This window comes from Amborella trichopoda, chromosome 7 (assembly GCF_054954075.1).
Source record: "Amborella trichopoda isolate Santa Cruz 75 chromosome 7, AtrichopodaSantaCruz75HAP2 v2.0, whole genome shotgun sequence".
Classification (NCBI taxonomy): Eukaryota; Viridiplantae; Streptophyta; class Magnoliopsida; order Amborellales; family Amborellaceae; genus Amborella; species Amborella trichopoda.
This window is the reverse complement of record NC_142342.1, coordinates 17388547-17402211: the sequence shown is the minus strand read 5'-3', so window position 1 is coordinate 17402211 and position 13665 is coordinate 17388547. Positions and strand designations below refer to the sequence as shown.

The window sequence follows — 13665 nt, the reverse complement described above, 5'->3', positions numbered from 1 at the left end:
GGTCCTCATCCCTGGTAGAGGATATTATTCGGCCTATGATCTTGATTATTGTTGAGGCTTCTATTATTCACCTACTTCTTGCAGTTGCTTCATTACGCTAGGCCTTTAGATTAGATGGATGGTGTCAATTCATCTCTTCATGGCATTATGAAAGACCATAGTGATATGGTCAACTAGAGGGATTATAACCCCCGACCATTATAATTATTGGCTCCAGAAAATTCTTTATGGGCTCAAGTAGATACCAGGGGAAAAGTTCAGCATGGTTTTTCAGTCTCAGGAATATTACAAGAGTTTTGTCTATTCATTTCATTTTCTGTGTGCAGACATCTTTCGATATCACAGCACACTTCTTATATTTTTCCTGATGATTACTTGGAGGTGTTGTAGGCGATGATTTGCTTGACAGATATTGTATTAAGAATTTCCTTCATATACTTTTGAGTTGAAGGATATTTGGAATTTTAAGATATTTTATTGGCCCAAAGATCTCTGGTCCTCAGGTGTTACTTATGATAGTCAATTCTCTTTATAGAAAAAGGAAGAGGAGGTGTGTGGGGGAGGGGAGGGGTTTACTTATAATCTTTCATGACAGATTGTCTACTTCAGACCGCTCTAAGCCAGTGGCTTTTGTGGAATTCATATCAAGATTTGGCATTTCAGTGAATCAAGATTTTTAACTTGCACATCATGTTCAATCTCACTTTGAAGCTGTGAAGCGTGTCATTGGGAATTTAAAAAGCACAATTTAGGTATTAAAAAGGCGCGACATCCCATTTTGGTATTTAAATGGCACAATTTGTCATCAACTTTTCTAATCCTTGTCCACCGCAAGCATTTTCCTTTGTTATTGCTAATGTGATTGGCTCTTATGATAATCACCACTCAACTACAGTATTTTGTGTCTGTGATGGCCAGAATTTGGTCTCATAAGCAGCAAAGAAATCATTATCTGTTCTTTGTGTGCATGTGTGTGTCTTTATGATTAGACTCACGTACGTGCATATCTGTTTACCTTCATATACACTAGGCCATGAACATAGAAATCTATTTTTCAAGAGAGGGTTGGTAGGGTTAAGTGTCGCTTCACCTGCCTGTCTCCACTTGAGGAGGGTTGGATGCCTTGGTGTTCTTCTCTTCTTAATATGAAAGCGCTCTCTCTTTCTCTGCATGAGGAGAACATGCCTTAGCCTCCCGACTCTTCTCTGCAGAGGTGCTGTGGCAAGTTTGGTAGCCCTCTTCTCTGTGTAACTTTGTTTATTATCTGTGGTGTGGATCTTGGATCCATCTACATGAATTGCTTCATATGGAACTAGAGACAATTTTTTTGGTCACCACAATGTACCATCTACATGAATTGCTTCATATGGAACTAGAGACCATTTTTTTGGTCACCACGATGTACCATCTACATGAATTGCTTCATATGGAACTAGAGGCCATCTACATCAATGATTATAAAACAAAAATGTTTGGTTGCCACCTGGGACGTAGGCAGAGGTTTGACATTTTGGGTCATTATGTTAACAATGTTCTCCGCCTTTGGCAAATTGGCAGAGTTCTTAGGACTGATGGTCTATTTACAGTTTTTTGACTCATCTGGTATCTTTGTTTTTTGGGATCCGTGTATTATATATTCATTAAATGTTATATATCAATATAGTTTAGTTTATTAATGATTGAATTCATTCACTAAGTGAAAAAGCAAAAGCAAAAATGAAGTAGGACAAGATAGAATTAAAGAAATGGCCTGAAATTATATAACCCCAATTGCAAACCGAAAACATGTTTGTTGTGGATCTTGTTGGGGAAAAGGTACCAAATGGGCCCCCAAGATTGGGGCATGACATACTCTACTTTGCTAGGTTCTGCTGGATCAGACTACCTATATGTTTCAGTGGAATTGGAATGGAATATTTGTTGCTATTTATTGTCTTTGTCCCATTTTATAATCTCGATAGTGATGTATACAAATTTGTGTATGTAAAATGCAGGAAAAAGGTAACGAGTATGTTAAAATGGGCAAAAAGCATTATCCAGATGCTATTGATAGCTACACCAGGGCAATAAATCAGAAGATCTTAGGTGAATCTGAGAGCTCAATACTTTTTGCAAATCGGGCACATGTAAATCTGCTTCTGGGGAACTTTAGACTTGCACTCATGGATGCTGAAGAGGCGGTCAAGCTATGCCCAGCAAATGTCAAGGTAGTTACTGTGATTCATACATACCAGTTCAGTTACTTACCACTTGAATATTAGTTTGTTTGTTCTGTTGTATCATTCTCTTGCAGTATCCAGTGTTATAATTTTTCTTGGAATTCACCTGGAGCTTGATTTTGGATAGTTTACTTTTATGTGGCCTTTTTTTTGTTAAATGGACATTGTTTTTCATTGCATTGTAAGAATTGATGTACAAGTATATCTGTATATGCGATTCATACTACAAAACGTTGTCTATGTGTATTTGATTCTCAATCCTTAAAAAAATGGGGCTCAACACTTAGAATTCACAGAAATGGGTGTGAGTGCTAAAGCCTCAAGGTCTGTATGCTAAAATGAGTTTTACTTGAGATTTTGGTCAGAGACCCCTTCCCTAGCAACCATATCGACCTCATCATCTGACTCTGTCCCTACATGTTGTAGAGTCACTTGCAACTGACAACTGTAAACCAAATTTCTTGAAAGATGTTATGCAATCTTCACGAGCGGCTATCTTCTTGTTTAGCCCATCTGATTACATTGCTTGAGTCGCCATCCATGGTTATGGTTTTCCAACTTGAATGAAGATTTCTCTGTCCAAACAGCAGCGACCATGCTTTGGCTTATTTGCATCCTATGTGTTAATGGCACTGAGTATTTTATTAATGTTCACCCCCGGTAGCTCCTGAATATACCTCCGATCCCTGCGGGCCTGGATTCCTCTTAGAGCTGCCATATAAATTCAAGTTAATAGCACCTTTTGGTGGTGGGGTCCAACTTTGAAGCCTGCTATTTCTCTTTAGCTTGACTTTGCTATGTTCTGTCACTGATTTTCAATGTCAGCCACTTAATAACTCCAGAATTCCTATATTCATCAGGCCAAGACATGATAATAATTGTGAAATTATCTTGCAGGCTCATTGTGACCTGTGTTCGATCTTTTTTTTTTTGAAATGTTGACAATTGTATTAATATAAGAGAGGAGTTACAAGTTGAGTTAGTCCGAGAGTACCCTCCTAGACGGGACTCTCGGCAAAAAAAAATAGGCCAGCAGGTCCTATATAAAATGGGGTTATAGGTTTTCCCCTTTACAAGTATATAAACATGGGTTAACCCCTTTATAGAGTAAAGAAAAAGTTTACAAGAGAGTACAAAAAATTGCCCGTTCTATGAAAAGTGTTTTCCTTGCAGAATGGTGTGTGGTCCGCCCAATGCAAATAGCAGATGAAGTTCTAGTCTTCCTCATGGGCATTGGCTCCATCCTTGGCTAGCAGATCCGCGAGCGTGTTTGACGTCCTCAAGGTATGCATCCATGAGACGGGCATATCCCTGCAAAGATGTTCAATTTCTTCATACAAAGGCATGAGGTACCAGGGGGGGTTAACTTTCTTGGAGGCCCAAGTGATGATATTTCGGGCATCTCCCTCCACTATAAGATTTTGTCCCCAGGATCGATCGAAGCTTTGCAGTCCTTTGAGAAGAGCCAATGATTCAGCATACTGTGAATCTTGGACTCCTAGGTATTCTGAGTAGGTGAATAGGATATTGTGTTGGTGGTCTCTAATGCACCACCCGCACCTGCATGGTCGGGATTTCCCATGGAGCACCCATCAAAGTTCAGTTTGATTGCTCCTTGAGGGGGTGGTTTCTAGGTATCTGAAATATTCTTCTTCTTTGGTCTGTGTAGAAGAATGTTCTCCCATTGAAATAGGAAGGAATTCATTGGGATTCCTTTGAAGTGGTGATGGTTTGACACCCAAAAGGCTACTAAGGATGTAACCTTTTGAAACAGAGCTGGGACTAGGTTGACTTTTCCCCAAAAGATTCAGGCGTTTCATTCCTTCCAAAGCGTCCATACTGTTGCTGCCACTATTGTCTTCCACAAGATTTTTCCGGCTTTCGGCCATTGTGAGGCATGGTTTGAAGCCAGCAAATCCTTGATCATTGGTGATATTACCCAGTGTACACCAAATAGTTGCAACAGCAGACTCCAAAGTTCGTGTGCAACTTTATAATGAAGGAAGAGGTGGTGGTTGGATTCCTCCTCCCTTAAACACATACAACACCTATTTGGAATAGGGATCCCCCTCTTTTGGTAATTATGGAATTTGAATGTGGGGATTGCCCAAAGTTAACCTTTCTTCAAAAAAGAATGTGGGATTGCCCACAAGTATAGTGACCCCAACACAAAAGATGCAAATTCTTGATGGGCAATATAAGAAGTCACCTTTATTAGAAGAAAAAAAAAAAGAAAAAGAAAAAAAAATGGTGGACTTGTCTAGCGAACGAAACTCGAGATATCAAAGCTCGCGTGGCTTACCTGTTAAGGCATGTAACAAGGAGGTAGAAAGCAAATAGGTGAAAAGCTTGACGAAGGGGGATGAGTACTATGCTCAACTGCCAACAGTCTCTAGAAAGGGGGAGAGAGGTGAAGAGAGTTTAGAGAAGGAAAATAAAGAGAGAAGTCTCAGTGAGATGGAAATGTTTTAGGGACTCAGAGAGAATGATGAGGACTTAGAAAGAGAGTTTAAAGAGGGTTCTATTTATAGAGAGAGACAGTGTAAAGAGGGTTCAAAGGAGGACCACAAAAGAGTGTAAAGAGAATGATGAAAAGAGTACGTAAAAAGAAAGAGGTGAGGGGCTTTAAATGAACGAAGTACAAGGATGTAAGAACAAAGTACAAAAGGGTTTTGATGAGGGGATGCTCAATAATTGAAGGGAAAGATAAAGAAGGGAGAGAGTTATATGAAGGATTTTAAGAAGTATAAAGAGAATAATTATTTTTTGGGATTTTTGGTGAGAACTTAAAGAAACACACAGAAAGAGATTTAAAGAGAACAAAAGGGCAATAGAGCGATAAACAAAATCCTTTTTTTTTTTAATCAATAGGGTTACCTGATAAGGCAGGTAACAGGTAGGTAGAAAGCAAATAGGTGAGAAACTTGATGAAGGGGGATGAGTACTATGTTTAACCGTCAATAGTCTGTCGAGATATCCTTTTAAAGGTTGCGACTTGCTGGCCCTCTTGGTCTGATAATTACTAGAACAGTTAAAAACACTTCACGGTGTTCCTAATCGATATTACGCTCACAGTAAGAGAGAGCTTCAATATCCCTAGTTTCGTTTGAGAACATGGTTAGATGAGTCCCTTGAAAGACAATTAGAGTGTGATGACTTTACCAGGTTTGGTTACCCAATAAATTTGCAAACTGCAAACTCAACTTCACTTGTGATTTATTTCACACAAAGGGGTTACATATTTATGGTGAAACATAGCCCAACTTACCATATAATGGTTTATAAAACCGTGGGCTAAACCGTAGATGAAAAGAAAAACCATACAGTACCTTAATACATCAAGTACATTCGCATGTCACTTAAAGCAAACCCATACTGTACCTTGGTACATTAGGTATTTCCACATGTCATTTATTTTTACATTCAATTAAAAAAATAAATAAATAAAGCAACAAGTACAATGCCATTATCACTCACTCTTCCACACGTTAAAGAGGTAAATAGTAAAACCACTCATAAAAAAACAAATCTACTCTTCATTTAGTAAAACTACTTCAGGAAAACCATGTATGGTTTCTTTGCGAGATATTTTGAGATGAATCTGGAGACTCCTCTGGTAACTCATCTTCAATAATGATGCTGAATTCTTTGTACGGAGTCATACAAAAATGTCCTCCGGCTTGGCAATTCTTGCAATTTTTTAAATTTTGTAGAAGTTGTCTAGTAGCTGCACTGATGTCGGCGGCTTTATGTTGGATGCTTCATGATTATAAAGAATTTCATCTTTATATCTCCGAATAAAACTTTGCTTAGTGGAATTAATTCTTTGTTGTATAAATCCTTTCTCAATCTATATATCCTAATAATTTTGTCTTAAAATCATGGCAATATGATTAAAATATAGCTGCCTTTTGAAAATCAGTCCAAAAAAATGAGTGGCTGACATGGTCCTTAGAAACCTAGAAAGAAAGACAAAAATTTTGTCAAAAGATAAGGCGTTATTTTTCTCCTGAACCAGAAAATACTGATTCAACTACCGAAAATTACCTTAATATTGGCTGCTTTCTCACGTCTGCTGGAAGAATCAATATAACAGTGAACAATTTGAGATGGACTTCCTTGGAATCCGAATTAATTACCTGGATTATTGAAAGGAAGTATTATACGACTTGCTAATTTTCAGAAGATAACTATATCCTAATCATAGTGTTAGAGATTGTAAAACAAAATTATTAAGATGGGAAATGACCTTGTGAGACCCTCCCACACCCATGTGTGTAGGACCCCAAAAGATCACCATTATATTTGGCACAGATCTCTAGAAACGTCAAGTCCCACACCCATGTGATAACTTTTCTAGAGATCTGTGCCAAATTTAATGGTGATCCTTTAGGGTCCTGCACACATGGGTGTGGGAGGGTCTCATAGGATCATTACTCTATTAGGATATACAAATTGGGAAAATGATTTATGCAAATATTTTCAAAGGATTAATTTCATTGAGTAAGGTTTTATTCGGAGATATAAAGATGAAATTCTTTATAATCATGAATTATCTAACATAAAGCTATCGATATCAGTGCAGTTACTAGACAGATTCTACAAAAATTTTAAATATAGCAGGAATTGCCAAGCCGGAGGACATTTTTGTATGACTCTTAACAAAGAATTCAACAACATTATTGAAGATGAGTTACCAAAGGAGTCTCCAAAATCATCTCAAAATATCTCACAAAGAAACCATACATGGTTTTCTTGAAGTAGTTTTACTTTATGAAGAGTAGATTTGCCTTTTATGAGTGGTTTTACTATAGATTTTTTTAATGTGTGGAAGAGTGAGTGACGTGTGTATATAATTATTGCGTTGTACTTATTGCTTTTATTTTTGCTTTGAAGTGAATGTAAAAATAAGTGACATGTGGAAGTACCTGATGTACCAGGGTATTGTATGGGTTTGCTTTAAGTGACATGTGGTATTGTATAATTTTACTTTTCGCCTATGGTTTAGCCCACGGTTTTGTAAACCACTGTGGTAAGTCAGGCTATGTTTCACTATAACTATATAACCTGTTTGTGTGAAATAAATCAGAAGTGAAGTTGAGTTTGCTTTTTGCAAATTAATTGGGTAACCAAGCCCGGTAGAGTCATCGCACTTAGTCATTTAGTGGACTCGTTCTCGGAATAAACTTGGGATATCGAAGCTCTCTTTTACTGTGAACGTAATATCGGTTAGGAACACTGTGAGGGCTAGCAAGTCACAGCCCTTAAAAGGGTATCTCGGCAGACTGTTGGCAGTTGAGCACAAAGTTCATCCCCTATTATCAAGCTTCTCACCTATTTGTTTTCTACCTCCCTGTTACCTGCCTTACCAGGTAACCTTATTTTTTTTTTTTTTTTAAAAGATTATGTTTTTCTATGCTCCCTTTTGTTCTCTTTAAATATCTCTCTCTATGTGTTTCTTTAAGTTTTTACCAAAAATCCCTAAAATTATTATTTTCTCTACATTTCTTAAAGTCCTTCGTATAACTATCTCCCTTCTTCACCTCTCCCTTCAATTATTGAGCACCCCCTCATTAAAATCCTTTTGTACTTTGTTCGTACATCCGTATACTTCCTTCATTTTAAGCACCTCACCTCTTTCTTTTATGTGTTCTTTTCATCATTCTCTTTACAAACTCTTTTGCGGTCCTCCTTAGAACCCTCTTTACACCCTCTCTATAAATAGAACCCTCTTTAGACTCTCTTTCTAAGTCCTCATCACTCTTTTCATCATTCTCTTTACAAACTCTTTTGCGGTCCTCCTTAGAATCCTCTTTACACCCTATCTCTATAAATAGAACCCTCTTTAGACTCTCTTTCTAAGTCCTCATCACTGTCTCTGAGTCCCTAAAACCTTTCCTTTCTCACTGAGACCTTTTTCTTTTGTTTCTCTTCTCTAAACTCTCTTCACCTCTCTCCCCCTTTCTGGTATCAGATCCCATAGGTTCGTTCTTGTTTGCTCTCTCTTTTACTGCAAGAAAGTGTGGTGAGCAAATTGTTTTCTCCAAAATGGCTTGTGCATGGCTTTATGATAACATCACTTAGCCAGAAATGCCACCAACTAATTATTTAGATAGATCTTCATTGGAAATCAAGTTTTTACATCATTGGAATCAACATTTCTCTGTGAGAGAATGGGATTTAATTATTCCATGCATGATGCATGATCTTCCAGTGTTTCATCCAAAGAAAAAGGCTGCAAGAAAAGAATGGGTATGTATTGAAGCATATCCAGTACATATGATTGAATCTTGGGGAAGTCTGTACTATAGTAATGTTGGAGCAAAATATTATGCTCTTTCGCACTTATATTTAATCCCAAAAGATCGCTTTTCCTGCCTTGTGTTTGTTGAGATTTTATAAAAAGAATTTTTTGGAGTTGATTTCAGAGTCATTAAAAATAAGTTTGCTGTGCAATGGAGATCTTGAAAAGTTTTAGACTTTGCTCTACTTCTACTTCTGCTCCAAATGATGATGAAAGTACATGTGATGAAAATGATGAAAATGAAAAAATCGTGGGACAAAGTAAGATGATGACTTGGAAAGATGTAGTCTCGGGAGAAAAGAACAAACAACAAAAAGACTGCACGCATCCTGCCCTTGTCAAATAATCGAAGAAGACTCTGTAAGTTCTCTATCTAGTGATGATGAATCTAGTGATTCATTAGTTTTTTCTAATAAAGATGCTCATGTTGAACAAATTAAAATAATGGCAATTACAGGAATTTGTTTGAAAAACCATTCAAAGAGGATGAAACTTCATAAGAAAATCTATATGAAATTCGGAAAATGGTGCACTCTCAAAATATGTTACTAGTACCAACGAAAATTGCTATAAATGGAGGTGAGAATTGGAAAAAGATAGAATTATTTCTTTATACTGGTGCTAATATAAGCAAAGAATTATGAAAAAACTGGGTGAAATATTCTCAAGGACAAGAAGTTGATACAATGAATGGTAGAAGATAATTAACAGAATTTGCTATTAATGTTCCTGTTAAAATTGGAGAAAAAGTAATTTAGGTAAATTTTGTGAATATTGAGGATGAAGGATATCAAGCTGGAATAGGCTCTGTAACTCTGGATGAAATAATCCCTTACACAGTGTTAAGAGATTTGATATTTTTTACTATGGAAGGAGAAAAAGAAATTGTACCTCGAAGTCCACCAACTTTCAAAATGAGGTCAAACAAAATTCAAGATAATCCTTCTGTAACGTAAATCATGAAAGATGCTTGAAAGCTGGAAAAGGAACATGAGAAATATGAAATCATCAGACAAATAAAGGGCATGAGCCTAGAAACTAGTTCAAAATTACTTGATATAAGAGAAATCATAGAAATCCTCGAAAAATGTTGTGTTGACCATCCTTTGGAAAATTGGGAAAAAGATTTCATTTAAAATTCTTATATCGACTCTCCATGATATCCCATTTCAAAGTAAGCCTATAAGATGCAATAAAGAGGATGAAGATGAGTTGAAAACGTAGATAATAGAATTGACAGAAAAATGGTTAATTAGGCCATCCCAGTCAAATTATTCTTGTGCAGTTTTTTTTGTGAGAAATCATTCAGAGGAGAAAAGAGGAAAAGGCAGAATAGTAATTAATTATATTCCTCTAAATTAGGTAACAGTAGATATCAAATGGCTATTACCCAATAAGGAAGAGTTAAGAATAGATAGTTGAGAGAAAAAAGGATTTTCTTAAAATTTGATTGTAAGTCAAGGTACCATCAAGTGAAAATTGAAGAAGAATATATTCACAAAACAGCCGTTTCTACTCCTGAAGGATTATATGAATGGCTAGTTATGCCCTTAAGACTAAAAAACGCTCCCTCACCGCTTCAGAGGAGGATGGAGTCAATATTCAAACCATTTTCTTATTTTATTGCTAACTACATAGATGATTTTGTTGTCTTTTCAGATAGCATCCAGGAACATCTTAAAATATTTGTAGAAACTATATAGAAACATGGAATAGGCCTTTCTTCTTCTATAGACAAATTTCAAATCGCTAAAGAATCAATTGATTTTCTTGGTCATCTCAATTATGTTCGAGACTTTATTCCCAAGTTTTTTGAGAAAACCAAGAAAATTAGTAAAAGATATGAAAGAAGAACCATTCGATGGTTTGAAGAAGCTGCTCAGGAGCTAAGAAGCCTCAAAACACAAATACAATCTCTGCGCCCTTTTGCACCCGTCTATGGAGGTTCTTTTATTCTTTCTACAGATGCATCATCGGACAATTGGGCGGCAGTTTTGCTAAAAGAAAGAATATGTGCATACACTAACGGCCAGTTCAAGGAGCATGAGTTGAAATATTGACCCGTTGAAAAATAAATATTGGCTGCAGCCAGAGGAGTCGAAAAGTTTTGCACCAGCTTAATTTGAGAAACTTTTATTCTCAGAATCGACTCTTTAAATGTGGTAAGCATAATGAAGAAAGACGAAATTTTTGTCAAAAGGTAAGGAGTTATTTTTCTCCTGAACCAGAAAATACTAATTCAACTACTGGTAATTGCCGTAATATCATCTGCTTTCTCACCTCTGCCGGAAGAATCAGTATAATAATAAACAATTTCAGTTGGACTTCCTTAGAACCCAAATTAATTACTTGGATTATTGAAAAGAATGTATTGGATGCCTTGCTAATTTTCAGACGACAACTATATCCCAATGATTATTGCCAGAGATTTTAAAACAAAATGATTAGGATATACAAATTAGGAAAATGATTTATGGAAATATTTTCAAAGGATTAATTTCACTGGGCAAGGTTTTATTTGAAGATATAAAGATGCAATTCTTTATAATAATGAAGCGTCCAAGCATAAGGCCACCGACATCAGTGCAACTATTAAACAATTTCTACAAAATTTTTTAAAAAATGCAAGAAACTCTAAGCCGGAGGACATTATGTATGACTTATTACAAAGAATTAAGCAACATTATTAAATATAAGTTACCAGATGAGTCTCCAGAATCATCTCAAAATATCGCATAAAGAAATTATACATGATTTTCCTGAAGTAGTTTTACTTTATGAAGAGTTGATTTACTTTTTATGAGTGATTTTACTATTACCTCTTTAATGTGTGGAAGAGTGAGTGACGAGTGTATGTAATTATGGCGTTGTACTTGTTGCTTTTATTTTTGCTTTCAAGTGGATGTAAAAATGAGTAACATGTGGAAGTACATGATGTACTGGGGTACTGTATGGATTTGCTTTAAGTGACATGTGGATGTAACTGATGTATCAAGGTACTGTATGGTTTTGCTTTTCGTCAATGGTTTAGCCCATGGTTTTGTAAAGTACTATGTGGTATGTCGGGCTATGTTTCATTATAAATATGTAACCCTTTTGTGTGAAATAAATCAGAAGTGAAGTTGAGTTTGTTGCTTGCAAATTAATTGGGTAACCAAACCCAGTAGAGTCATCGTGCTCTAATAGCCCTTTGGTGGACTCGTCAACCCGTTCCCTGACGAAACTCGGGATATTGAAGTTCTCTTTCACTGTGAAAGTAATATCGATTAGGAACACCGTGAGGTGTTGTTAACGGTTCCGGTAGCTAATCCGATCGTGAGAGCCAGCAAGTCGCAGCTTTTAAAAGGATATCTTGTTGAATTGTTGGCGGTTGAGCACAATACTCACCCTCTTTGTCAAGCTTGTCACTTATTTGCTTTCTACCTTCCTGTTACTTGCCTTACTAGGTTTCCTTATTTATAAAAATAAGAAAAATAAAGGATTCTGTTTATCTCTCTGCTTCCCTTTTGTTCTCTTTAAATCTCTCTCTCTCTATATCTCTTTGTGTTTCTTTAAGTTCTTACTCAAAATCCCAAAAAATAATTATTCTCTCTACACTTCTTAAAGTCCTTTGTATAACTCTCTCCCTTTACCTCTCCCTTCAATTATTGAGCACCCCTTTAGTAAAACCTTTTTGTGCTTGGTTCTTGCATCTTTGTACTTCATTTTAAGCCCCTAACCTCTTTCTTTTTACGTATTCTTTTCATTATTATCTTTATAAACTCTTTTGTGGTCCTCTTTAGAACCGCTTTACACCCTCTCTCTATAAATAGAATCCTCTTTGGACTCTCTTTCTAAGTCCTCATCACTCTTTGAGTCCCTAAAATCTTTCCTTTCTCACTGAGACTTCTCTCATTGAGATTTTTCTATTTTTTTTCTCTTCTCTAAACTCTCTTCACCTCTCTCCCCGTTATGGTATCAGTATTGATAACTGGAAGAATGGGGGGTAAAGTATTTCTTTGGCTAGTCTGAAAGGTTTTGTTTATAGGTTTTAGGGTGATGGTGGACTATTTTACTGGTGTTCTGTATGAACAACATTTTGAAGTCTGGCTTTGTCTTTTGATATTGATGAGACTCAAAATATTAAAAAATAGCAGGAAAACTAGTTACGAAGCTTTCAGTATTTACTGAGGGACCAATTTCAGACACAAAATTTGAAATTTGAGGTAATTTGACACCATAATGTAGTTTTGAACAGATGACCGTGGAACTTGTTAAATTAAAAATACACTTAGATGCTATAGTAGTATACACAGACCCTGGTAAATGATTTACTCTTTTTACTTCTATACAGACCATGGAAACTTTGGTAATAAACTCATCTCAAAAAAAAGTTTGGAAAAACTGTGCAGATACTATCTTTGTCCAAACATCCCTTAAATTGACAAACCAAGGCTTTTTCTCATTCTAAATATCTAATATCTTAAAGGGAAATTAAATATTTTGCTCCTAAATTATAATTGAAGTGTGGGTGAACAAGAATATCTATTTTCCCGATATGGACATATTGATATTTCTTATTTTTCAACCTTTCAATATCTGATTTTTCAAAGAAAGGTAAAAGTACAGGACAAATTCCTTCATTTTTGAAATGGAGATTGTCTTCAAACTGGCAAACCGACCTGGAAAATCTAAACTCAAATAGAGAAATATTATACAAATCTTGCTTACTGACCTCAGGGAAACTGACATTACCTTGACTGTCTAAGACACAAACATAAGAATGTAAGGAAACAGAGGAGGCTGAATTGGATAGGGATTTTGGATTTTTTAGGGTCATGTTTTGGGTTTCTGATGAAGAGGCTGAGGAAGATCAAGATCTTAGTATTTTCATCTGGGATACTAGATGGTCTGAGTATTTAGGAAGCTCATTTTGCTCAAGCTCTTCTTCTAGAAAGTCATTTAGCCATTGAGGATCATGGGTTTCTTCACCAGTTTGAGATAAAGGCATATGAGGATCAAATTCTTTTTCAAGCAACTCGCCTTTTTCTGCCATCATTTATGCATATTCCTCAAATCTTGGAGGGTATTTGGGATATGATTTTGAGCGTAACGCCTTTTTAGAAGAAGAGGAAGAAGAGGCTTTTTCATCGAACCTTCTTT

At 36.2% G+C, this 13665-nt stretch overlaps 1 protein-coding gene across 6 annotated transcripts in view; it reads left to right on the top strand.

The window, feature by feature from the left end:
* Positions 1–13665, top strand: part of LOC18441170 (Tetratricopeptide repeat (TPR)-like superfamily protein) — a 33511-nt gene that overhangs the window by 6418 nt on the left and 13428 nt on the right. For all 6 annotated transcript variants that reach the window (XR_016059921.1, XR_016059920.1, XR_016059923.1 and 3 more), the window contains exon 2: positions 1995–2207. Coding sequence is in view for 2 of the 6 variants with exons in the window: in XM_020671570.2 (XP_020527229.2) it covers positions 1995–2207 (213 nt within the window). In the remaining 4 variants the exon portion in view is untranslated. The remainder of the gene's footprint in view (positions 1–1994; positions 2208–13665) is intronic.